At 58.3% G+C, this 25,100-nt stretch overlaps 3 protein-coding genes across 9 annotated transcripts in view; 1 reads left to right on the top strand and 2 right to left on the bottom strand.

Annotated features, from left to right (window-relative positions):
• The window catches only part of AAAS (aladin WD repeat nucleoporin), a 6,737-nt gene extending 674 nt beyond the window's left edge, over positions 1-6,063 (top strand). The window contains exons 2-17 of the mRNA XM_021382477.1: positions 1-73; positions 432-487; positions 601-692; positions 1,211-1,257; positions 1,696-1,794; positions 1,998-2,177; positions 2,378-2,521; positions 2,741-2,861; positions 3,057-3,181; positions 3,417-3,477; positions 3,551-3,641; positions 4,141-4,234; positions 4,351-4,418; positions 5,074-5,155; positions 5,474-5,558; positions 5,735-6,063. Of these exons, the coding sequence (XP_021238152.1) occupies positions 1-73; positions 432-487; positions 601-692; positions 1,211-1,257; positions 1,696-1,794; positions 1,998-2,177; positions 2,378-2,521; positions 2,741-2,861; positions 3,057-3,181; positions 3,417-3,477; positions 3,551-3,641; positions 4,141-4,234; positions 4,351-4,418; positions 5,074-5,155; positions 5,474-5,558; positions 5,735-5,875 (1,559 nt within the window). The 3' untranslated portion in view covers positions 5,876-6,063. The remainder of the gene's footprint in view (positions 74-431; positions 488-600; positions 693-1,210; positions 1,258-1,695; positions 1,795-1,997; positions 2,178-2,377; positions 2,522-2,740; positions 2,862-3,056; positions 3,182-3,416; positions 3,478-3,550; positions 3,642-4,140; positions 4,235-4,350; positions 4,419-5,073; positions 5,156-5,473; positions 5,559-5,734) is intronic.
• A 1,409-nt stretch (positions 6,064-7,472) lies between these two features.
• CUNH12orf10 (chromosome unknown C12orf10 homolog) lies at positions 7,473-10,598 on the bottom strand. 2 transcript variants are annotated; one of them, XM_021382457.1, is made up of 7 exons: positions 9,783-10,598; positions 9,276-9,391; positions 9,045-9,204; positions 8,792-8,941; positions 8,588-8,710; positions 8,026-8,207; positions 7,473-7,937 (listed from the first exon to the last, which is right to left on the bottom strand). In XM_021382457.1, exons 1-7 carry the CDS (start codon positions 10,563-10,565, stop codon positions 7,751-7,753), a joined length of 1,701 nt encoding a protein of 566 aa, XP_021238132.1. In that variant the 5' UTR covers positions 10,566-10,598; the 3' UTR covers positions 7,473-7,750. The 2 variants fall into 2 exon arrangements, with proteins under 2 accessions (XP_021238132.1, XP_021238133.1); XM_021382458.1 differs by having other exon boundaries at positions 9,276-9,388.
• The window catches only part of VDR (vitamin D receptor), a 32,723-nt gene continuing 18,114 nt past the window's right edge, over positions 10,492-25,100 (bottom strand). For all 6 annotated transcript variants that reach the window (XM_021382465.1, XM_021382466.1, XM_021382468.1 and 3 more), the window contains 7 exons: positions 20,485-20,615; positions 14,609-14,793; positions 14,326-14,449; positions 13,735-13,906; positions 13,127-13,278; positions 12,416-12,532; positions 10,492-11,693 (listed from right to left, as the gene is read on the bottom strand). In XM_021382465.1, the coding sequence (XP_021238140.1) occupies positions 11,434-11,693; positions 12,416-12,532; positions 13,127-13,278; positions 13,735-13,906; positions 14,326-14,449; positions 14,609-14,793; positions 20,485-20,615 (1,141 nt within the window). In that variant the 3' untranslated portion in view covers positions 10,492-11,433. The remainder of the gene's footprint in view (positions 11,694-12,415; positions 12,533-13,126; positions 13,279-13,734; positions 13,907-14,325; positions 14,450-14,608; positions 14,794-20,484; positions 20,616-25,100) is intronic.

Raw genomic sequence — 25,100 nt, 5'->3', positions numbered from 1 at the left:
GCCGCCCCGAGCCGGGGGCTCAGCCCTTCCTGCACCACCGCGAGGCCCTGTGGAAGAGGGTCCTGTGCGCCTGGTGAGTGCCCCCCCCCCCCCCAGCAGCATTGGTGCTGAGCCCTGCAGAGCCCCATTTGTTACCGCCCTGCATCTGCTGTGCCTGCGTGGGCTTGGCTGCACCTCCAGGACCCCACAGAGGTCCACACAAACCCCATTTCTGCAGCCTCCTCACCTCCCTACAGCAGCCACGGCCCCATCTGGGACTTTGCCGTTCTGCTCTGGGTTTTTTGGGGGTGGGGGTCAGGATATAGGGGGGAGCTCGGTGCAGCCGGGGCGGTCCCAGCGCTGGGCCTGCAGTGGGGGAAGAGGGAGATCTTGTGGGGACACGGGGAAGGCGTGGGGTCCCCGCACCCACACTGATTTGGCTTTCGCTGCAGGCGGGACGCGGGGCTGTGCGGGCTGCTGAAGGAGATCGTCAGCGCCGAGGAGGAGGGTGAGTGGGGCTGGGAGGTCCCTGGAGCTCCCCAGGTCTCCGTTCCGTGCCGCCCCATTGCCGTGGATCTCCTCGTGGTGGGAGGAGCAGTGACGGCCCCGTGCTCTCTCTAGGGCTGCAGTGGGCGAAGACGGCCCTGAGCTGCGTCCTGACCGTGTGCCGATGGCTCTCCTCCCTGCACGGCTCCCTGCTGCCGCACCTCTCGGTGGGTCCTGGGGGTCTGCAGGCAGCGCTGGGGCCCTCCTTGGTGGGGGGAGCTGGTTTGGGTGACGTGTGGGGCGAAACGATCCCAGAACCACAGGGACTGGAAGGGATCTCTGTAGAACCTCGGTCCAACCCTCCAGTGAACTGGGGAGCCCAGCACTGGGCCCAGTGATCTGGATGGGGCTGGGGGGGAGCACCTCCCTGCCCTGCTGGTCATGCTCTGTGCAGTGCCCCCCAGGAAACCAGTGGCCTTCTTAGCCACCAGGGCACGCTGCTGGCTCACGGTCACCCCGTTGGCCGCCAGGACCCACCGGTCCTTCTCCCCAGAGCTCTGTTCTGCATTCGATGCGGTGGTGCACAGCTCAAAACACGGCGAGTTCCCTTCTCTAATGGGAGGAGAAAGGGTGCTGAAAGGGGTGCTGGGACAGCAAAGGGCTCCAGAGGGACAGAAATGGAGGAGGGAAGGGGCTTGCTGCCCGCTCAGCACTGACTACCTCACGTCTGCCCCTTCCCCTGCAGCTGACCAGCGAGGACATGATTGCTGCCTTCTCGCAGGCGGTTGACTGGTGAGTGCTGTGAGACCACGTCTGTGCACGTGTACGTGTGTCACCCCGTCCTCTGGACCCTCCATGCCTGCAGAACAGGGCCACAGAGCGAAGCGAAGGGCGAGGATGGCATCACCCCTCTCTTCTGTGCTCAGCCTCCCCAGCAGAGGGGTGCTGAGGGAAATGATTCCCCATCGCCTGGGGCCGCTTGGTACCCTGGTGCCGTGCTGGGCACGTAGGAGAAACAGCATTAGACTTAACCAGGGCTTGGTTAAGCAGTGAGCAGTGACTGCTCATTGAGCAGCCTGTGAGTAACTGCCAGGAAGAGGGAAGTCAGCAGAGGATACCATCTCGCTGAGCAGTGAAAGCTGAGATTTATTTTGGTGGTGGCTTTGGCAGTTGGAATTGGGGTGGCAGATGGGGGTCCGGGCTGCTCCCCATGCCCCTTCCCTCCTGCAGGGCCGGCTGCAGCATCCGCGCCTTCGCCTGGCACCCGCACACCAGCAAGTTCGCGGTGGCTCTGCTGGACGACTCCGTCCGGGTCTACAACTCGAGCAGGTGAGGGGGGGGGGCAGCTCCCACCCACCATCCCAAACCCACCTCGAGCACGTGCCCAGGACCCCTCCCTCGCCCCTGCCCCACTGCGCTCTCGCTGCCCCCTGTCCCCAGAACTTCTCACAGAGATCTGCTAGGACCCTTCCCCACACCCCCAGCCCCCAGCCGGGACTTTCTCTCGCCCTTCAGCCTTGTTTCTCCTCTAGGTCTCCCTGCTCCCCCGGCGGGTCTCGGCAGGCGTATAAAGCCCTCCTTAAGAGAAGACTCTCCCAGCTCATGCTGCGGCCCAAGCAGCGCTGCCCCGCTGAGCCGCTCTCCCCCAGCTGGGATTTCAAGCCAGCAAGTGCCAGATCTCCCCCCGGGCGCTGGGCGTTGAATCACACAAGGTGTGCTCCAGCCGCGCCAGCGTCACCTGGCTGGGTCCCCCCTGCCCCCCCTAAGGGCACAGCTCACACTGGGTCCCCTCCCCGTAGGCTTTAGGCACCCACCGCGCTCAGGGCTGGAGAGAGGTCCCCGGGGGATGTCCCAGGCGTCGTGACCCCACCGATGCCCCTTGGCCTCTTGTCACGCTCCCTCCTCCCCGCAGTGCCACCATCCCATCGCTGAAGCACCGCCTGCAGAGGAACGTGGCCGCCGTCGCCTGGAAGCCGCTGTGTGCCTCCATCCTGGCCGTCGCCTGCCAGAGCTGCGTCCTCGTGTGGCACCTGGACCCCACGTCCCTCTCCACCAGGTGCCGTTCCCACGGGGTGACGTTCCCACTCGGTGACAGCCCCACACCGTGTCCTTAACCCCACACCTCGCAGTGAGGGCTGTCCATCCCATTTCATCGGGCTTTGGGTTAAATCCAGGCTGGTGCCCGTCCCACTGGGGGTGCAGAACCCGGTGTGGTGCGTCACCAGGCCTTGGTGTCCCTCCTGTCCCCCATCAGCTGTGGTTCCTGTCCCCGCAGACCCTCGTCCGGCTGCGCCCAGGTGCTGTCCTACCCCGGGCACAGCCCCGTCACCAGCCTGGCATGGGCGCCCAGCGGGAAGCTGCTGCTCTCAGCCTCGCCGGTGGACACGGCCATGCTGGTGAGCGTGGGGCCGCGTTAGGGGGTCCAGGGCCCTCACCCCATTGCCGGGGCACTCAGGAGGCGGCGTGACCACCGGGGACAGCGTTTCCTCAAAGGGTGGTCCTGAATTTGGAGCACCCCCAGTCTGCCACGTCTGGGCTCTGGCTGATGCCAGGAGCGCTGTGATCCCCCCTCCCCCTTTGCCCCCCTCCAGGTGTGGGACGTGTCCACCGAGAACTGCGTCCAGCTGCAGTGGTTCGGGGGCGGCGGGGTCACCTTCTTGGCGTGGTCCCCCGATGGCAGCAAGGTCCTGGCAGCCACCCCCTCGGCGGTGTTCAAGTGAGCTCTGGCCCCGCTCCTTCCTCCCTTTGTTCGCTCTCGGCTCTTATCACCAATTTCATTTGCCCCCCATCGAGGCACACCTGGCTGCTTTGTGGCCTCGCTGCTCCCCTTCCCCCTGTGTTAGATATGGGAGTAAAGTCAGGACCGACGTCTCGGGCTCCTCTCAGAGGGGCTGAACTGGGGCAGATTTGGGGCGGTTTATCCCTCTCACATCGTTCTGTCTCTCTTACAGAGTGTGGGAAGCTCAGATGTGGACGTGTGAGAAGTGGCCCACGATCAAAGGGCGCTGCCAGGTGGGGGTGGGCGCCGTGGGAAGGGGCATTTCCCAGCACACGGGGGATGCTGACCTCCCCCTGTGCCCCACAGACCGGGTGCTGGAGCCCGGACGGCAGCCGGCTGCTCTTCACGGTGCTGGGGGAGTCCGTCATCTACTCCTTGTCCTTCTCCGAGTACAGGGGTGAGTGCCCCCCGTGTTTGCTCCCCCCGCCGTCATTTTGCTTTCAGCTGTGGGTGGTTTTGGCCAGGAGAGGCTCCGTGTCCATCAGGGAGAGCTTCCAGCCTGCTGGGGTGCAGCAGAGCCAGGACACACGGAGAAGGGAACGGAAGAAGGAAGCTGGGGGGGGCTCTCAGCACAGTCTGGTGTCCGCGTTATTCCCCCTTGTGTTGCTCCTTCAGCTGGGAGCTTTGCAGGGAGATTTTACAGCGCGGCTGCTCAGCTCACGCAGCTGTTTTGCACGGAGGCAGAGGGTGCTCAGCCTGCTGAGGGAAGGCCTTCCCCGTGCTCCATCCCAAACACGGGCAGACGCTGCTGGGACAGCAGGAGGCTCCTCCACGGCTGCTCCAAGAGACAAATTCTGCATCATTTTAGAAACAAGTGCAGATTTAGGGCAACAACGAGACAACCCGCGCAGAGCAGGGAAGCAGAAGCGAGCTGGCTTTGTGGGACTTCATTTCAGGGGAGATGCAGGGGCAAGTGGGAGGTTCGAAAACAGCTTCCATCGTGGCAGATCTGTCAGAGACCACCTTTGAGACGCTGTACGGGGAGGAGAGGTGGGTCTGACTGCGTGCGGCCCCACGGAGCGATGCTGGGAGGGGCCCCGTGCCCGCTCCCCTAGGCAGCCCCAGCCCTGGGGACGTCGGTGGGCGCTCACTGTGCTCTGCTCCAGGATCGGAGGAGCTGTTCAGTCCATGGCGTGGGACCCCACGGGCGAGCGGCTGGCAGTGATCATCCGAGGTGGGAGCTGTAGTGTGCATTGCTCCCCCCAGCTTTGCCCCATGTCCCCCCCTTCCTGTGGGCAAAGTCCTCGGAGTGGGCAGGCAGCACCCACCTTCTCTCTGTTCTTCCTCACTGTGACTTCGCTTCTCTGCACAAAGCATCTCCCCCTCCCTGCCCGTACCCCCACGTTGACTTTGTGCAGCGTCTGCTCCCTGTATCCCCTCAGGAGAGAGCACTGTTCCCTCCTCGCTCCCAGACAGATGAATCACTTCTCCCAGCCCCACCGCGAGCTCTCTGTGTTCCCACAGTGCCCACATCGCGCCCCGAGCCCCCCCGGCCCCACTCGAGGAGCAGCCTCGGGATAATTGAGCCATTGAGGCCCTCCTGGCTGCAGAGACAAAGCTCAGCTTTGACAGCCCCCAAGCGCAGCGCTGGGGACGCGGTGTCGGACCTGAGCTCGGCCGCTTGGTTTTGTCGTGCTTACGAAGCTGGTGGGGAGGAAACGGGGAGGGAAAAGCTGGAGGGCAGCGGGACTGCCCCCGTCCTCTGCCTGCAGTAGGGGATCCCGTTTGGAAGGAGAAGCAGTCCTGCAGGCAGAGGTGGCTGCTCTCCCCACGTCAGTCTCCCCTCGTTGTCCCGGCACGGCCTCACGGCTGCTTCCCTCCCGCTGCAGGAGATCCCAGCGCTCCGGGGACGCAGACGGTGGTGGCCGTGTTCCGAACCCGCAACAGCCCCGTGTTTGAGCTCCTGCCCTGGTGCGTAGCAGAGGGGTTCGGGCTTCACGCAGCGCTGTGGGGTTGGTTGAACACGGCTGCCCTCAGAGCGAGGAGATGCTGTGATGCCGCTGTCCCACGCTGCTGCTGCAGGCAGCGTTGCAGTACCACTTTACCTCCAAACTGGTCACATTTTGGGCACACTGTCTGTTATCCTGAAAACACTTTGTGGTTCTCTCTTGCCATGCAGCAGAGATCCCACTTAACCCAAAAGCGCTGCGTGTCACCACTGTGCCCGCGAGCCGTCCCGCAGCCTGGGGCTGTGCCCCCCCCTCACTGCAGCTCTCCTTTCCCTTCCAGCGGGTTCCTGCGGGGCGAGCAGGGCGCGGAGCCCCAGCTCATCGCCTTCCACCCCTGCTTCGAGAAGGGAGCGCTGCTGACCGTGGTGAGTGCGGCTTCGGCTCTCGGGGCTCTTTGCTGCACCTCGGTGAGCAACGGGGCGGGTGGAAGTGCCCCCGCAGTGCCCCTGCGGAGCAGAGAGGGCAGGGAAGGCGATGGGGACCCGCTGCTCTGTGGGATGGCGATGCCCTGTGCTGATCTTTGCGCCATCGTCCTCTCCAGTGCTGGTCCACGGGGACCATCAGCCACATCCCCTTCTTCTTCCTGAGCGCCCGCGTGCCGTACGCCAGCCCCGGCCGCAGCCCCGCCGTGGTGACGGCCAGCAGCAGCGTGCGGGAGCAGCCACTCTTCTCAGAGCTCTGACAGCCGCTTCTCAGAGCCAGGATTTCCTGCGGGGTCCGTCTGCAGTTCCCTCTTCCTCAGGGCGCAGCGGAGCTCCGGTCCCTTCCCGTACCGCTGCAGGTTCAGTGCGGCTCCGTGCACTCATCCGATGGAACACGCGGCACGACGGGCGAGCGCTGTGCGGATTAAAGGTGACTCCTCCTGCCCCACGCCTTGCTCTGCTCCTTGCTCTATCCCTGGAAACTCTTTCCATGGGAGATTTTTGGGGGATGCGTTCTCGAAGCCACTCGGGTTTGCTTCTGGGGCTCTGGTGCTGCTTTATAATGCCAGATCGTTGTTTGGAGTGCGCCTGCAGGAGAAGAGCCATTCTGTGCCTAAATTAAAGCAGATTTAAGGTGCCTGCCACAGCATTTGTGTGCAGCACAGGTGGGTGGGAGCCCTCAGGTGAGTGCTGGAGCTTCGCTCTGCGGTTAAGTAGCTGCTCTGAGGGTGGAAGGGGGCTGTGAGGGCTCCTTGGCCCTAAATGCAGCCTTTGGGCTTCACCTCGAGGGTGCAAGGAACCACCAGAAGCGCTGCAGCTCAGTGAGACCCAGCGCAGCCCCAGGCCTTTCCCTCTCAGCCCATTTGGTGAGTGCTGCTGCAGCCCCGTGCCGACCCATGTGAGCCTGGACAGCGCTGGGGAGAACAGATGGACCGGGGCAGGATAAGGGGGAGGCTGAGGGGGGCAGTGCTTAAACCCCAGGATTACACGTGGCTAATCCCTGGGATTATGCTGTAATCCCTCTGCGGTGGAGATGGGGAGGGCCCTGCTCAGCCCACACTCCAAACACCCCTGCAAGGACCCGCAAAACCCTCCTGAAAGCCAAGCCCCAAAATGGGGCAGGGAAACCGCCCCTTCACCCCACGGAAAGGACGGCAGCAGCCTCCCCAGCACCGGGGCTGTGCTGGGAGAGCCACGAGGATACGGGCTAAACTACAGGGTACGAACTCACGCCGGAGATGTTTAGGGATGCTTCACCCATGGGGCTCCCCAGTTTGGATCTGCTGCTGGTAACTCCTGCCCCGTGGCATCACAGGACGGTGCTGAGCGTCTCCTCCTCCTCCTCAGGGCTCGGCCGCCGGCAGGGCAGTGCCCGCAGGTACTCGAGGTGCAGGCGGGTATCGGCACGGCTCCTCCGCACGTAGCGTCCCACGTAGGCAAGGACGGCACCGAGCCACCCGCCCACGGCCACCAGCATGGCCACATCTGGCACCCGCGGCTGCCTGCTCCCCGCCAGGGTCTCGTTGCGGCTGCTGGCGGCGGGGGGAAGGCCCTGGGGACCCCCCCAAGGGCAGCGGCAGCCTCGGGGGCAGCAGGGCAGCCCCAGCACCAGCAGGAACAGCCAGGCTGCCTGCATCTCCCCGCAGCTGCAGCGGGAGGTGGGGAGCGAGGGGGGGTCCGTGTCCTCCCCAGGACAGCTGGGCTGGTGACGTTCCCCTCCCAGGGGCAGCTGGGATGGGGGGAACGGGGGTGGTGAGGCTGCACCTGCTTCTGCACCCCAGTGTGCGGCCCTTTGCAACCCCATGTGCCCCACGGACACTCCCAAAGCAGCTCCCACTGCTCGAGCAGCAAACGCAATGGGAATGCACTGGTTTTTACTGGTGTTGGCAGCCAATACGCAATGGGCCGGTCTTCAGAGCACTAAATCCTAAAAACCTCTCGGTCTGATCTCTGCTCTCACCCCAGTCCAACGCTGTAACTGGGACCAGTGGCACCCCTAGCTCACTGCACAGCTGCTTCAGCGTCCTACTGTGAGCGTGCCAAGCGGGAATGGTCTCAGCTGTTCCCAGCAGCAGTCCATGGGAAGTCTGGGTACAGGCATCTCATCTGGGACAGCCCCTGTGGGGGTGGGGGACTCATCCACTTTGTGCTCCCACCCCACGCTGCAGCGCCAGTGTCCTCCGGGCCATCTCCAGTGCCCCCTCCCGCGTACGGTTCCCTCCAATGAAGCCGCTGGCGTGCACGAACACACAGCCGGGGATGCCGGTGAGCTGGGACAGCGCCTCGTCGCGAACACCCCGCCACGGCTCGGGGAGAGGAAGGCTGGAGTGGTGGGAAAAGGGATGGGGGGTGAGATCCTGTCCCCTCCTGGCAGGGGAGGCACTGGGCACGCGCTGGGGACGGGTCTCACCGGCTCTCGAAGCTGCGTGGCCCCACTGGGACGCTCTGCACGCGCCACTGCCCGCTGCGGTCGGGGAAAAGCACCAGTTGGAGCGGGTCGGGCAGCGCCAGCTCCTTCTCCAGGCTGAAGAGGTGCTCCTTCCAGGGGCAGCCGCCCTGCGGGAGCTCCAGCATCACCCCGCTTGCATCCACCTGGAGAGGGAGCATGATGTGGCTGTGGGATGGCACCTGGGGTCCTGCCCTGTGCCTCAGCTTCCCTTCCACGTGCGTTTTTCCACCTGAAGAGCAGAGCCCGCCCCCTCCAGATGAGTCCCTGCATTGTGGGGATGTTCCACCATCCCGGGGACCATTGGAGTGCACAGACAGTGGTGGTGGAGCATGGGAAGCAACATGACAGTGTGTGGTGTTATGGAGGTGCATAAAGGGGGAGTGCACGTGGCTACAAGAGAGATAATGGGGTGCACAGCCATGCCCTGAGCTGTGCAGAGAGGTTAATCCAAGGAGACTTGTACTCCCCTGCCCCAGGGTTCTACCCACCCTTTAAACCTCCCAAAAACAAGTGTGGGAAGCACCTCAAAGCGGCGCCGGATGGCGTCCTCCACGAGCGCCCGCGCAGGCAGCCAGGCACGGTGATAGTAGTCGAGCCTGTCCATGAACTCGCTGCCCACCAGCTCCATTGCCCGCTTAAACCCTGCCTGGGGATGCAGCAGAAAATCAGCAGTGACCTCAAAGAACGCAGCACTATGTCCCCCCTTTCCCACGCGCCTTGTCCCCACCTCAGTGTCCTGGTCGGGGTCGTTCCAGCGGGGGTTCAGGTGGCCCACGCGGGCGCTGAGGTTGGTGGTGAGGGCGTAGCGGGGCTCCCCGTCCGTCTGCGCGATGCCGTTGTCAATGGCATCAATCTCCTCCACGAAATTCTCATAGAGCTTGGGGACAGGGAGGGATCAGATCACCTGGAACCTAACGCCTCCTTTATGGGGTGATTTCCTCATGGGAAAGCTGTGATGGTGGGTTAGAAATCGCCGGTACCTTATCGTAGAGTGCGGTCACAACGGGGCTGTCCTCTGGCTGCCCCAGGAGCCCAGCAAGAATCTGGGAGCCAAAGTGGCAATAAACCAACCCAGCGCTGCTCAGCTTGGTGGTCCAGGGCTTGCTGGGCTGGAGGCTCCGCATGGACTGGGTGAAAGACCTGTATAATCACAGGGTCAGCCCTGGGCAGCTCCCTCATATGGTGACCACAATGTGGGTGGAGGGCCTCACCTCTGGTGATGGTCGTAGCGGTGCCTCTTGGGGTCATATTCGCCCCCCACATCCACCACCACATCGCACTGGGCCAGGAGCTGGGGGTCCCGGGTCCGCACCACTTCTGCGTCCTGCTGAGGCATGGGGTGAGGCTGGGGAGGCTCAGGGTGGGACCGAGGAGGTCAGGGACCTCAAGGGGGAAATGGGGACATAAGGGTGGCCACTACGTGGGACCGGGTACCCCAACAAGGAGCTGAGGAGCCCCAGTGTGGCCACGCAGTGTGGCCCCAGTGAAGGACTGGGGGCCTGAAAGCGTCTCCCAGGTGGCACCAAGGACCCTGACAAGGGCCTGGGAGCCCCAGTGAAGGATCAGGGACCTGAAAGTCACCACCAGGTGGGACCACGATCCCCAGAACGGCCTCTAAGTGAGACTGCGGACCGCATCAGGGCCCGGGGACCCACGGGGGGCCCGGAGGGTGGGACCGGGCCCGAGTGCAGAGGGCCCCGAGCAGGCCGCGGCCGTACCCGGTAGCGCGGCAGCAGGCGCAGCAGGTAGCACGCCAGCGCCTCGTCGCAGTGGAAGGTGCCATCGTGGGTCCCGATGCGCAGAACCGGGTCCGTTCGGGCCCTCTTGGGTCCGGCCCCGCTCCCGGCGAGGGCGGCTGCCATGAGGGGAACGGCGCGCAGGGTGGCGCGCATCACTGCGCAGGCGTGGCCCGGCCTCCGCGAGACTGCGCATGTGTGGCACCGCCTCCGCACCGCGTTTCGACAGCGCATGCGCCTGCCGCACGCTGTGTCCCGCCCTTCTGCTCTGCGCATGCGCCGGCTCAGCCAGTTCCCGCCCTTCCGCAGTGCGCATGTGCGGCTCAGCCCCGCCCCAGACCCGCCCACGCATGCGTACAGCGCCGAGCGTGGGACACGTGGAGGCGCGGTGACGTGCAGGAAGGGAACGCTGACACGGGGCTGAGGGGACGTGGAGGGGAGCTGGGAACACACGGGGTGACACGGCGACACGTGGGGACACGTACACAGGCACACGGGGATGCGTAAGGACATGGGGACGGAGGGACATGTGGACACGGAACAGCCTGGACAGACACACGGACACCTAGAGCAGCCCCACACAGACAGAAAGCCGGACGGACGGACACGGAGGGACACAGGGACACACGGACACTTCCAGCAGCCCCACACAGACCCCGACAGACGGACACAGCCCCACAGTGCAGCCGGCGCTGGTCCCAGGCCACGTTTATTTGCACGGAGCTGGAGCCCCACGGCCCCACGTTCCCCCCGCGAAGCGCCCATCCCCAGGCACTGTCCCCAGGCACGGTTGCCTGCAGGGTCCCCGTCCCCTGGTGTCCGTGCAGGGGATCGTGACCACTGTGTGTCCCTGGGCACGGTGCTGCCGGGGCTCCCACCAAGGCACTCAGCTCCCGCTGCTGCTCCGCATTTCAGGGTCCCAAATCTGTCCTCCTGGTGGTGCTGCTCCCATTGTCCCCTCCTGAAGGGGGAACCTCAGCGTGCCCCATTAGCTCTGGTCGGCCTCGTTAAGGTGAAAACACCCTTGCAGGATGCTGTCAGTAATGGGGCTGATGTGGGACACGGGGTGGCAGTAGTGTTGGGAATGCACATCACAGCCTGGCCGGCTGTTCCTGGGTGTTTCCCCTCTCTGGCCTCTCACCAGAGTCCGTGGGGCTTGGAGGAGTGACCCCAGCATCTTCCTGCAGGGATTTGGGGTGTGCAATTCCATCAGCATCACCTTTCACCCAAATGGGGGGTGAGCGCAGGGGTCCCTCAGGTTCGAAAGATGTCACCGATGGTTCCCCAGTGCCACGAATCTGCAAAACCTGAGCTTCTCCTTCCAAGCAGCCCCAGTTTCTGGTCAGAAAGAACTGATTTGAGGCAGCCCAGCCTCAAAACATCCATAAAGGGATAAGTCAGCTCTTGCAGATGAGTGAAGAAAACACTCATGGAGCGGGGGAAATGCGCAGATCTGGGTCTGCAGCGAGCAAACCTCAGCCACCGTGGCTAAGAAAACAAAGCAGGCCCCGCAGTAGTGTGAAACCAAACTATGTACAACCTCCTCCCAGGGTCACAGCCCTCCTCTCGCTGCCTCCAGGGGGCCAGGCTGACTTATCCCTTTACTCATGGGCGCTCAAACCCGCGGCTGGAATCAGGAGATCTCGTTGCCGAAGACCTCGAGCACCAGCGGCGTGAGCTGCATGCTGTGCTCGGGCTGGAAGGAGAGGCAGCGGTACTGCTTGGAGTGCTCCTCGTTGAGGCTGCGCAGGTCGGCCAGCTTCTGGATCATCTTGGCGTAGAGCAGGCGGCTGCCGGGCGGGGGGTGCCTGCAGCGGATGTAGGTCTGGAGGATGTCGGAGAGGCGGTCCTGGATGGACTCCACCAGCGAGGTGTCCTGCACGCCGGGGCGATCTAGGGAACAGCGCGACGCGGGGTGGAATCGTCAGATCATCCCTTGGAAAAGACCTCGGAGGTCATCGAGTCCAAGCGTCAGCCTAGCACTGCCAGGCCTGCCGCTGAACCATCGAATCGTAGTCACTGAGGTTGGAAAAGACCTCCAGGATCATCCAGTCCAACCATCAGCCCATCCCCGCCGTGGCCACTACTAAACCATAGCCCTAAGTGCCATAGCACTTGTACTCCAGACCCTCCCAGCGCTGCTGCCCTTCTCTGGACACGCTCCAGCTCCTCGATGTCTGTTTTGTAGTGAGGGCCCCAGCACTGAGCACAGCACTGAGGTGCAGCCTCACCAATGCAGTGTATGGAGGGGCGGTCACCTCCTGCTCTGCTGGCTGCTCTATTGCTGATACAGGCCAGGATGCCGCTGGCCTTCTTGGCCACCTGGGCACGCTGCTGCCTCATGGTCAGCCCCAGATCCTTTTCCTCCATGCAGCTTTCCGGCCACTGCCCCAGGCCTGTGGCGTTGTATGGGGTTGGCGTATGAAGTGCTGGTCCCAGTTGGCCTCAGCCCATCAATCCCTGTCCAGGTTTCTCTGTACTGCCTTCCCACCCTCACGGCAGATTGACACTTCCTCCCAGTTTGGTGTCATCTGACAGGGATGAGGACATTTGTGGAGCCTTCACGCTGCCAAAGCCTGGCAGGTTGGGGAGCTTGGGGACGAGCGTCCTCCTACCTGGGGACAGGATGCAGATGGCCATGAGGAGCACGTGCTCTTCTTCGTGAAGGTTCAGCTTCTTCAAGCCCACCTGGAACTTCACGAGCGGCTCGAGCAGGTCCATGCTGTGTCCAGCTGGGGACAGAGAGGAGCTGTTAGCACCGGGATGAGATCTCAGATCTGCAGCTGAGGGATGAGCGCGGAGCTCAGCACCTCCTCCTTCAGTGCAGCAGAGAGCGCCAGGATGCCAGAAGATGGTTTTTGATAGAGCTTTAAAAACATCGTTTCTTTCAATTGCACTTTCCTCCCCAGCAACGTCTTTAAGGCAGGAGATTATGGAGCAGATGACTGTCTAGATGTCTTTCTAGACAGTTAACCTACAGGCAATTTGCCTCCTCATCACTCCCACGCTGCACCATGTCTTGCAGAAACATCATGAACACATTTTGTGTGCCCACAGCACGCTGCAAGCAGATCTCATCCCTGCCCTCAGTGGCCCCATGCCCGGTCCCAGTGTGCTGTTTGTTCTGCCTGGTTTCCTTGGGATCTCGCTGGAGGAGCTCAGCATCCCAGGGTCACTCCAAGGCTCTTCCCAGTGCTGGGAGAGGTTTAAGATCCATCTGAATATCTGCAGCCAACTCAGTATGGGTTTTTTTTACACCTGAATTTCAGGCTGGGGTGCCTCCTTTTAGCCCTCACCAGCAGAAGAACGCCCAGCAGCACCTTTACCTTGGGTGACATCGCTGACTTTGTACTTGAAGTCATTGCTTCCACAGGTCCACGACATGTCCTCCATGGTGAAGGACTGGTTGGAGCGCAGCATGATCACCTCAATGGCGCTGGATTTCAGCAGGGCGATCTGGTCCTCTGCGGTCAGATCCCTGCGGATGGCAATAAGGCAATTTCCACAACCAGAGGCACGATCCAGCTTCTCCCTCGCCCTGAATTTCTGGGTAATTAAGCAGTGGGTATTTCTGCAGCTACATGTATCGAGTGGCAGCACCCAGTGCACTGGGCACCAGGCTGACTCTTACTGGGCTGGTGTTAAATGGGATCTCAGGACACCACAAGGCAGGATGGGCACCATTCACATGGGCTTGAGCATCCTCCTCAGGAGGTCGGGAATATTGTTTACATAGCCAGGGTGAATGAAGCTCAAGATTAAAGAGCAATAACCGCAGGAATGGAGAGGGAGGGAAAACAAGAAGGTAGGAACAGACCTGGGAAGGGGACAGAGCCCTGAGGGTGAAATGGAGAAAAATGACTGTGAAGGGTGGGACTGAATTCCTGAGAGCAGAACACCATCGTGGGCACCAGGTGTGGGGACAATGTCTCACCTGAACCCAGGGATCATTTTGGCGAAGCCGATCACCTTCTGTATGCTGTAGCTGACCAGGTCGGCCAAGTGCGGGAGCATGGGGAGCTGGGGCAGATCGATGTTCATGGAGGAGCTCTCGTTGCTCTCCTCGGAGAGGTCCAGGTTGGAAAACAGCTGGGGCTCCATGGGCTCTGGAACGAGGGAGGTGGTCAGAGGGTGCTCCGTATGGGTGAGGTGTTACAGGGACAGGGAGAGGTGTCAGCCCCAAGCGGGACGGTGCCTATCGTGCCAGGAGGTCTTTGCCTTGGGCTGGGAGAGCAGTTTGGCCGTACCAGCCGTAGGACTTTTGCAGAGGGATTTTCAGTTTAGGTCTAACTGCGGCAGAGCAGCAGCAACACGGCTCGTGGTCCCGATCCAGCCAAGCACTTAATGCTCTCAGCTCACCAGGAGCCCTCTAAACACCCTCGGGAGGCTCTCAGAATCAAATACATTTCCCAGGAGAGCGGAGACAACGGCTTTGCCCTTGGCCAGGCTTAGAAAAATCTCTTCCCCTTCTACCTCCACGGCACATGGGCACCTCAAATGCCACGCAGAGCGGTGAGCGCGGTACCTGGGAATGCGCCGAAGGCATCGGAGCCAAAAACGTCATTGGAGTCTTCCGAGGAGAAGTCCTGGGACACGACAGAGGAGGAGTGCGTTGCCGTCCTGCTGGTGTGCTTGCTTCTCACCGGGGGCTGGAAGAGAGCAGGGCGTGAGGAATGGGGCTGGGAGAGCAGGTTGCTGGGAGCACCGAGGTGTATTTGCTGCGGGGTTTTATTGGGATGAGACTGGTGAAATGTTTGGAGCTGCTGGTGCTGGGTGTGGGAATCGGGGCTGGTGTGCCCCCGCCGTACCCGAAACTTGCTGAAGTCGGAGTACGTGGTGTCGAAAGTTTTGTGATGGGCCTCGAGGAGCGTGTCGATGACTTTCTGCTGCTCCTCCGAGAGCTTGGGCTTCAGGCTCTCCTTCAGCGCTTCCTCCTCCTTGCGCTTCAGGATCATCTCGCGCTTCCTCTGCACTTCCTCATCGGTCAGGATGACTGCAGGGATGGAAGGAAAGAGCAAGGGGTCACAAATCGCTACTGGGAAACCAGGACCGAAGCACCCCAGGTGTGCTGCAGCCGGCGGCATCCCTGCAACACTGCTAACGAGCTATTGAACCTGCATCAACCCCATTATTGAACCCGCTCCTGTCCTTGCCTGCCGGGTCACAGCTCCCTGCTGTGGCACCGTTTATGGCCCATTTGGGTGCTATTGGGTGCAATGAGGTCACGTCAGCACCGCCACGGGTTTGCTCCAGACGTCGCTGTTTGCTCTGTGCTTTCAGGTGAATGAAATCTCGAGACGTGGGCCAGGGGGTTCATCCGTGCTGCTCTCAGCTCCGACAACAGAGGCAGCACGATGCGGTGGCCAGCAGCACCACACCTGTTTTTAAGCTAAGGGGACACATCAATGTGGTGGTGATGGGTTGAAGGTTGGACTAGACGATCTCAGTGGTCTCTTCCAACCTTAATGATTCTATAATATGCCCATTTATCGCTTATATTATGGGCAACAACCTTCAGCAGCAGCCAAGGGTCGGGTCCAAAGGTAACGAGCAAAGCTTCTCCCATTTATTAGGGACGTGGGAGCATCCAAAGGCAGTTTGGGCTCCAGTATGACCTTTATAGAGAACCCAAAGACCTGAAGAGCCTCACAGGGCTGGAAAAGCAACAGCAAGCCGCAGTAACCTCTTGGGGCAGCAAGCACCGACCCTTGCACCCAATGGCCTGTTAGCACTCCCAATTAGCAAAGCACATCCACTGATGGGTCCTATAAATAGCAGCGCCCCTTCGTCAAGATGCTATTAGCCCTAGAACCAGTTATTAGCAGAACAACCGAGCGTGTTATCTGATGGCAGGCGGCTTCCCACGGCATCGGGTGGAATCTGGAAGGAGAGGCTGACGAAGGCAGCGGGGCTCAAGGAGCCATTTGCACTTCTGGGCCCCTTCTGCTGCCTTTCGCCGACAGCGTTTTTCCAATACATTTTCAAACTTGCACAACAACCTCAGGGGGGATTTAAAGATCTGGAGGCACTGAATGAGCGGCTGGGGCCGAAAGGTCGCTCCCGTGACCGGCACAGTACAGTCAGTGCTGCAGGGGACAGCCCTGGACAAAACTGGGACCTTGCCATCTCCCATCCTATCAGGAAAGTTTGGGATCCATCCGGGCGCTGCATGCAAGGAGGGAAATCGCTATTTGTCCCTGGGTTTTGGTGCACTGAGCCTTGGCAGACTGTGGTGTGTGCATGGTGCTCTGAATCCATTGCAAAACCACCACCAGGGATTTGGGTTGGTGTGGAATGCTCTGATGGGACTTGCCAGAGCGTACAGGAGATTAAAACCTGAAGGAAGCCCTGCAGGCGGATCGAAGGGTGTTTTAAAGACCAGATCAACATGATAAATGCGATTGCAATTCACTTCCAGCTCATCTTGGCGGTGCTGTGCAAGCCCCAACAGAGCCCAGCACCGGCTCAGCCAACGGGGAGCAGCAAAGCTGAAGCTTTGGGGAGGGAGAAATGGTAACAGCACACAGATGAGGACGTCAGCTCAGGATTGATGCACTTTATAAAATTCTTGGGAAAAAGGCTTCACCTGCGCTCGCCTCATGCACACAGAAGGATGGAAGGAGCCAGCACGCCCCGGCGTGCATCTCCAACTCGAGACCATGTCCCAGGGCTGCTCCCTTCCCCAGTGCCCATTGCTTCCATGCAGACATAGGATGGACCTCTCTGCAGACACCACAGGGACAGCGGAGAGAGCCGCAGCCGACGCTGAGGGCTGCGCTGAGGTTGCTGAGAGCACGAGGACGCAGCTGGCGGGTGAGGATCCGACCACGCAGCCTCGGCCAAAGCGGGAGCTCGAGGCGCTGGGGGTTGGCACGGAGGCAGATGTGCTCCATCGGGAGAGCAAAGGGCAGCCAAACACCAACCAAAATGGAATGGAGCAGATATCAGAGTGAGACTGCTCACTGGGTGGCACTCAAGCATTGCGTCAGAGCTTGAAAGGCGGCATTTCAACTGGACATAGGGACACCGCACAGCCCCAGAAAGCCCCGTGGGTTTTCTTCCATCCCCAGGGAGTGGCCTTCGGGATGGGGAGAAGCAGAAGTACCCCTGCAGCAGCAGCTCTGCAGTGAAGCCATGCAGTGATTTGCAGGCGGATGAGGGCTGAGCAGCACTGTGTGTGTTTAATACGCTACAAGGTGCTTACATCAGGGCAGGAATCATCCCCAGAGAGCCCTGTGCAGGGCGTTGCGACCCTGCTCCGTTGCCAAAAGCGCCCAGGATCACTCTGCACCTGTTCTCACAATGAGATGCAGCTTTTGCAGCTGGGGAAGCAAACCTAATTCCTCCCCACTGCCTCTCCCACAGCTGTGCCTTCGCTTCCCCCAGATCCCAGCTCCCATTGCTGGGTGCTAGCACCTTCACCATCGGGAGATGGAGGGGTTTTTAGTGGCTGCCAACACTCTGCAGTGCTACAGACCATTTTACAGTGGGAACAGGACAAGGGGTGACACGGCCATAAAGCAACGCTGCACACCAAGAGTGCTTTAAATCGCAGATCTGACCAACTAACCAAAGCAAGGCTTGCACAGTTTTCAGAGTGGGTCCCAATCTGTGCAAGCCCCCGCTGGCTTCCAGGTCTGCTCTAATTACAGAGGACATGGGATGCTCGTAGCCATGGGGGAACAGGCGCTTCCCACCCAGCCTGCCAACCGCAGTGATGCTTTCCCCAGTGCCCACTGCTCTTCCTTCCCTCTCATGCCACCAGCATCAGCACAGAGCTGGCATTGCACAACAGTTCCCAGGCTGAGAAATAATGCTCTACAACCCGTCCACAGACAGACAAACTGCAGCAGGACACTGCAAACACAGCTGGAGCCTTCCCAGGGAGAGTCCTCGATTCTGGCACTGCGACAAGCACCCAAAATCCCCCAGCATTAGCACAGCAGGGAGAGGAGAGATGCAGTGAGGCTGCTGCTTGATTCAGCATTGTATTATTTGCCTCCCTGCTTTGCACCAACACCTTTAGACCACGCAGCACAGGGCAGCCAAGGGGAAGCGTGTCCCCTGCTCTGTGTGCATGTGCTGTAATCACTGCAGAGCTGATAAAAGCCGGGGAAGTGAGGGCAGCGAGGCCAAGAGAGGTGAGTTACCCACAGGTAACACACAGCCCTGGAGGGATGGGTGCCCCTTCTGGAGCACCACGCAGCGGGCAGAAGGCAATTTTGTGGGACGGAAGGGATGACTTCAGCATTGCTTGGGCCATCCGAAGGGAAACAGCTCCCGAAAACACTCCCAAACAACGTGGCTTTCGCCTCCGCCGGTTGCCTGATGCTGTCCCGTAAGCTTGCCCTGTGCTTTACCCCACGCAGATAAGATGGGTGGAAAACCACAAATATTTGCTAACGCTGCCTGCAGATTGCAGCTGTGGATCAGCCCCTGGCCCTGACCCTCGCTGCTCCCACGCGCTCGCTGGGCTCAGCGTGTTCCTATGGCTGCAACTCGTCCCCTCCTTGGTCCCTCGCAGGGACAGTGGCTGTCCTCAGCTCCCCAGGGAGAGCGAGCAGGCCAGGCCTTTTGCTCTGCGTGAATTTCAACACACACAAAGCCTTCACCTTCTTGCACCTCTCTGAGAGCCCCTCACTGCAGCATCGAGCCTGGAGGTGATGTCCCTGCAAATGTGGCTGGGGACGATGCTAAAAGCCACCCAAGATTTAGGACAGGAGGAGGAGATGGGACTGTCTGCACCAGACCTCAAATTAATGCAAGCACAAAGAGTGTCCACATCTGCCTCCTCCTCCTCCTCTTTAGCACGTTTTGCTCTCATTTCTGTTTCGGACCCATTGACAGCAGAGGAAACCAAGCCCATCCTTACCCGTGCCAGCAACCACAGCCCAGGGAAGACACGAGCCCACCCCAAGTGTTCAAAGATCCCTGATGCCACCTAAAAATAACAGCAGCACACCTTGTTCCCATTCATTTAACCAGCAGCAGAGGCTGCAGAAAGGCTATTTTTAGGCTCCTCGGTTAGGTTTCATTAATACAGAAACCGTTTGCTGAAGGGGGTCGCTTACAAGTTAACTCCGAGGCGAGCAGGCGGATCCCTCGCTGCATTTTCTGGCCCTTCCTGGGTAATTAACTGCTACAAGTCAACACATTTCCCTTGTTAGCAACAGTTATGCCAAACAAGCTGCGGTAACCAGAGCCGAAGGCTCCCAGCCAAGCAGCCTCGTGCACCGGGCCATTTCAATGCTCTCTTTTCCAATAAGCACAGTGCGTTTTCTCCCTCTGAGTGTCGTGACTGTGAGACAACACCTGTAATATAAACACACCATCAAAGAGGACGGGTCCCTTACTGCTCTGGGAACACCTCAGAGCTGGGTTTTGAAGCAGAAAGTGCCTAACGGTGCTGTTCCAACCAAGAAATCAGATGCGACAACAAACGCCAAAGCAGCAGAACACCCAAACTTTGTGCGGTGTTTTCCACACTCCTTGGCCAACTACAGAGACCAGCACTGGCTCTTTGTTCTGTCCAAGCGTTAAACCAAAGGGAGCAGCTGTTTCTGCAGGGCAGAACACGGGATGTGGACCCTGCTCCAGTTTGCTTCCCCATCCCTGTGCTCATACAGGAGAAGGCTTTGCCTGGTGCATTACCTGCTCTTTGCTTTTCCAACCCTCTTCAGAGCTCAGCTGCTAGTTTACAGGATTCAGGCATCTCCTATGCCTCGAGATCTGTTTGATCTCTGGGACACCTGGGCATTTAGGTATTTTTTTCTTCAAGTTCTTTGTAAGTTCTGATTTGCTGATTTGCACCCCGTGACGTCAGGCGCTGTTTGTTCTCTGCTCAGCACATAAGGAAACCAGCACCACTTCAATTTTCCAAGCCGGCTCCAAATTTTCAAGTCCATCAATCATAGGACACGATGTCCTGTTTGCAGAGTCTCCTAGCAGAGGGCTGTTATTTTGGTTTAAACGCTATGTGAACACCAGCCTTCTCCTGAAGACTTGGGACATAGAAAGCACGCGTGTGTAGGAGGAAATGTGTCAAGCAGCTTTTATTTTTAAAAGCTGCTTATCTATAAATATAGTTGAAGAAAATAAATATTTGGACAACATTAGCCTGTTTGGATTGGGTTAAAAACTACTTTACTTCCCTCTGCTATTTGCTTAAGTCTCTGCTGTGCACATGGTGGGATGGATGGACCCGTGTTGCAAGAATAAGGGCCTGAAATAAAGTTATCGCAGAGCAGAAGGTGGGATGGTTCCCTGCTAACGCAGCTTCCCATCGCACAGCCACCCGCACTCCGGGGGGAGGCTCTTCATCTCCCCTGCCTGCTGGGCCACGTGCTGAGGCTGCAGGAGGACGATGACTTTGCACGGAGAGGACGTGAATGAGCTCCATCCGTGAGTTAATCAGCAATAGTCCCGGATGTGCTCGCCGTGTGGCTGCCCCTGACTGCCAGCAAAGCCAGCATGCCTCCGCGGCAGGCAGCTCCCTAGCTCATTAATGCCTCAATCATTAAATGAGCTCCTCGCAATCATTACCCGCACCGTCCCCTGCCCTTTGCATCCTCTTCGAATCCTTGTAAAGACTGTAGAGCTTTGAGCGCAGACGTTTTAATTGAGAAGGAGAAAGGGCACCAGGGCACGAGGCTGAACCTTCACCCCACGCACGCAGCGTACTCACACTCCTTCATCATGCCGATGTCCACGCAGCGCTTCAGCCGGCAGGCCTGGCAGTGCCGCCGGTTGTCCTTGGTGATTTTGCAGTCCCCGTTGAACGGACACGTGAACATCGCTTTCCTCTTCATGCTTCTCCTGCAGAAGAACAGGAGGAAAAAAAAAACCACCCTGGGTCACACAATACTGTTTTCACTGCATTAGGGGTGCTCCAAGCACGAGGAGGGGGAGATGCTAGCACAAATCCAACTCTCTAGGCAGCAAACTGCTGGAGAAAGGCTGCTAAGAGCATGTCAGGAATGTCTCTGATCTGACACTGGTCATCTCAGCTGGGCTTTTGAAAAGGCTCAACTTGGAAGGCCACACCTGTGTGCATGCACCTATGGCTTTGATCTTCGAGGTCTGGTCACTGGACAGCATGGAAAAGGTGCCCACTCAAAAGGTCACAGCCTTTGGGTTCAACCACCACTGAAGCAGCTTTCTGGTTTGGGAAGCCCAGAAGGAGGAGGTAGGATTGTAGAGAAATCTCCACCTGAGCTGTCAGCGACAAAGAAACCAGAGAACCGACCAGCATGCACTAAAGCAGCGTTATTAAACATTTACCAGCCTTTAAAGCCTGGCTTTGCTAGAATAACTGGCTGGAGTGCATGCTTGCATGTGCACAAGAAAAATCTCACTGCAGGATACGAGAGAAACAACACTTAACATAATAACCTCTTTTCCACCAAAACCACACCGTGCCACGTTAATCCGCTGCTACAATCAGGACTGTAAATCTTCCAAGTACAAAGGGTCAAAGCCACAGCTCCCAGCAAAAAAACTCGCTTTTCTGCGCGATATCCACTAATGACACATTTCAAGCATAGCTGAGTTTGTCCATTAAGGGTGGTTTCGGCAGTGCCACATCTTTGCTTTGGAGAAAGTTACTCAACAATCTTCCGTTGGTGAGCAATGCTTATCTTTATTCGCAAGCATTTCTACACACACCACTCATTTTAAATGAAGATGTGAGTTTGAACGGAGGTAAACCAAACCCCCGGGGCTGGAAATCAAAGCGAGGGTGCTCAGAAGGACAAATGCAGCAGAGAAGCACATGGGAGGAGTGCAGCACTGAGACACAGCTTGAGAACAACAGTGAGAAACCTAACACAACTGCCTGAAAATTAATGCCCCCTGAATGAAGTTCTGCTAGGAGAAGCCGTGATAAAATACTCTTGAAATGCCCAGAGGACAGGGCACAGTCCTGAGCAACATGAGCACAGGACACGGATCTCCAGCCCAGGAACAGCGCCAAGGCTGTGCATATAGGGTATAAATATAAAATATGTTCCTGGGCTGTAGACCCGCAGCACGAAGCGTGCAATTAGAGGCTGTTTTCAAAACGGAGATGTAAACAACAAAGCTTTACTCTCCACTCACCTCACAGATGAATAAATGCATTTAGGGAAATGAATGCAGGAGAAGCTGATGGCACAGCCTCCACCACCTGTCTTCTGCAGCTCGAAATCTGTGTTTCGCCCTGCAGCTGGTTCTTGGTATTATCGCTTTTCTCTGGGTTTTCCCCTTTCACTGAAACCAGTGAGGCCTTCGTTGTCCCAGGAATGAGGGCAAATGCTGTCCAGCCCAGGGGCAAAGCAGGATTTGGAACCAAACACCCCAGAATCCCCCAGTTTCGCTGAACAACTCTTTGTAATTTGAATATCTGGAGCAGCGTCTTCTGCCCCACAGCCCAGGGCAAGGCTGGGGAGGGCACAAACAAGAGGAACATGGGGCCCTGGGGTAAGGAAAGCTGTCCTGTGTGCAAGCCAACATTATGGTTTTGGTATGAAAATTGCAGTTTATTTGAACCCAGGGTGGTGGGGCACAATAGAGGTTTCTGAGCAGCCGCTTCCCTGCCCCAGGGGTCGGAGGCCCCGCAGGGCCTGGCCTTGCATCAGCGGCTCAGCGGAGCGCGAGCACACGCCGTCTGGCTCCGGTGTATTTTTGTACAGCCCCAGAAGTGGCCATTTCAAGGCTCATTTAGATCTCTGTCCCAGGCAGGCTGCCGAACGTTAAAAATATCGAGTCCCTCCCCACGCAAAGTCGGCCCGCGGACGGCAGTAAACAGAGCCTCAGCTGGAGGGCAAGGCCTCGGTCAAAAGGGAAGGCCTCAGCCGGGGAGCAAGGCCACAGCCATGGGGGGAAGGTCACAGCCATGGGGCAAATCACCCCAAGGTCTGTCCATGCTGTGGTGGGGAAAACAGGGAGAGAATTTCCATGGGCATTCCCAAAATAATCTCTCACTGCCTGCAGAAAGAAGGATCGAGTGCCACAAAGTATGGCAACAGAACACCCAACTCATGGGGATGGGCAGAGCCCTCCTGGCTGTGCTGTGCCCCACAGCACTGATCTTTTTATGAGTAAAACGAGATTTCAGCACACACAACTCTCACATTTACAGAGCCCACATGATGCTGCAGTTCCCAAAAGTGGCTCTACTCATAACCAAACCCCACTGCAGCCTTCCTGGCACCACATTTCAGTCACCAGCCCTACGAGCACGACTGGGATGCAGGAGCCATTTTGGTGCTGAGACTGTGGCACACTGCCTTTACCCATGAAACAGGGTGAAGCCATCACTCTTTAAGGTTGGACAATTCTTATTTCTTCCTCATTGCACCTACACAGCCCCCAGGGAAGCCCAGCACCAACAGTAAGTCGATGCTTTGGCCCTCTGGCACTGTTCACATTTTCTCCCCCAAATCCTGCCTGCTCCCATCCTTTGCTTCTGGGAGCTATCAGCCACCCCTCACCCCGACTTATCTTTAGAGATCCCTTGAAACATTCTTGCTGGGAAATATACTTTAGGATGAGCTCCTGAAGCAAGCTAAGGAGTAAGGCTGGTGTGCCTTGTTTCTGCTGCTCACTTTCTACCACTTAAATCACCATCTCAGCATATCCAAACCATTCTCTCCTTGGCCAGGTGCACTTCTGCTGGATGCATAACCCCACTCCCCCAAGGTCTGGGATTGCTCCTGGATTCTGCATGACCTGGATTTTAGCATCCTTTTCCTCCCGCATAGAGTCATAAAAGTTGGAAAAGACCACTAAGATCATCTAGTCCAACCATCAACTCATCACCACATACAAATCAAAGAGCAGGCTCTCATGCTGCCTCCTTTCAGGTGACACGCATAGGAAGCCAACACAATGGGATGGAGCATTTAAAGCTGAACAGCTCATGGCCCTGGGGATTTATTTTAAAATTAAAAAAAAAAAAACAAAAAAACCTAACACTTCCATGTAGAACAGGGCAAAGACCAACTGGGGAGGATTACAGGAGTGGGAGATGCGGTGATGCAGACAGGATGGGTGGGGAGTTGTTGGGTTTTGAAATACCCAGAGCCTTTCCGAGCAGCTCTGCTATTAACACCCAGTGTCATTGCGCTGGAACTACAGAATAAACCAGAGAAACTGTGGATGCTTCAGCCAAGTTGCGGTAGAATAAATCACTCTGGCTCAAATGCATTTTAAGAGCCCCTGAGCAAACAACAGAGCTCAATAAAAGGCTACTGTTGCCGTTGGCATCATTAATAAACAGTGGACTCTGAAGCAAGCGGCCAAAGGTTGCCTCATGCCTGTTTGTGCTGCAGGTTACGTGCACGTTTGAGCACCCAGAGGTGCCAGTAAATTCCTAACGCCTTTTATAGAGCCATTAAACCCACGTCCTGATTTCGTGCTGAGGAATCATCCGCACAGATATGACCCCAAGCAGTTGAGACCAACTGGGAAGTCCTTCCCTCCAGGTTTTGCTGCTGCAGCCTGATATCCCTATTCATTGGTTCCAAATAGCTTGTAAACAAGCCTGGTTAGGCAAGAAAGAACACACCAAGGCCCAGCGGGGGGACAGCGTGCCTGGAAAGCAAGATGAAGGAAAAGCAGAGCCTTAAATTGAAAATAAAGGCTTTCTATGGGGCATGAAGGGCTAGCTCAAGATGAGAGCTCTTCACACCATTAAAACGTCCGTTCAGAAATACTGTTGCAGCTGCGTGTCGTACATGATTACACCAGCGTGGTAATAGAGATGGGGAAGCAGCAGAGTCCTAGGGAGGGCTTGCAGCGTTAGCAGCCGCACTGCAGCCAGATAAGGACCAGCCCCATTTCAGAGGTCAAAGCCACCCCAAAGCACCACAGACATTCAGGGGACAGGCAAGGCTGGGGCCACCAAACCAGAGCATGAAGGACAGCACCTGAAAGTAGAGTTACTCATTTAGCAGCAGTAACCGAGGAAAATGTTGTTGCTCAGGTTGGCCAGGCTTCAGACAGGCTGCAAGACTGTGGTATGTGAAAACCTCTATCTAGCCCCAAAATTCCTGCAAGGGGAGGAGTTATGACTTCACTGTGAAAACCTGTGCCCTGGTTGCTGTAACAGCGCTGCTCAACGCGCAGAGATGCGCTCCAGTGTCTGCAACCTGCTGCCACCGTCTCATTGCAGCGCTCAGTGCTTGAGCAAGGCTCTTCCCTGCCAGTCCCACGCCAGTCATTATCTCTCCTCGTCTCACCTTAGTCATTCTCTCACTTGGTGCAAGCGACCTGAACTCCCACGTGAATGGTTCGGCATCATTGGGGCAAGTGAGCCACTAA

Source organism: Numida meleagris, unplaced genomic scaffold, assembly GCF_002078875.1.
Source record: "Numida meleagris isolate 19003 breed g44 Domestic line unplaced genomic scaffold, NumMel1.0 unplaced_Scaffold244, whole genome shotgun sequence".
NCBI lineage: Eukaryota > Metazoa > Chordata > Aves > Galliformes > Numididae > Numida > Numida meleagris.
This window is presented reverse-complemented; position numbering and strand designations above follow the sequence as displayed.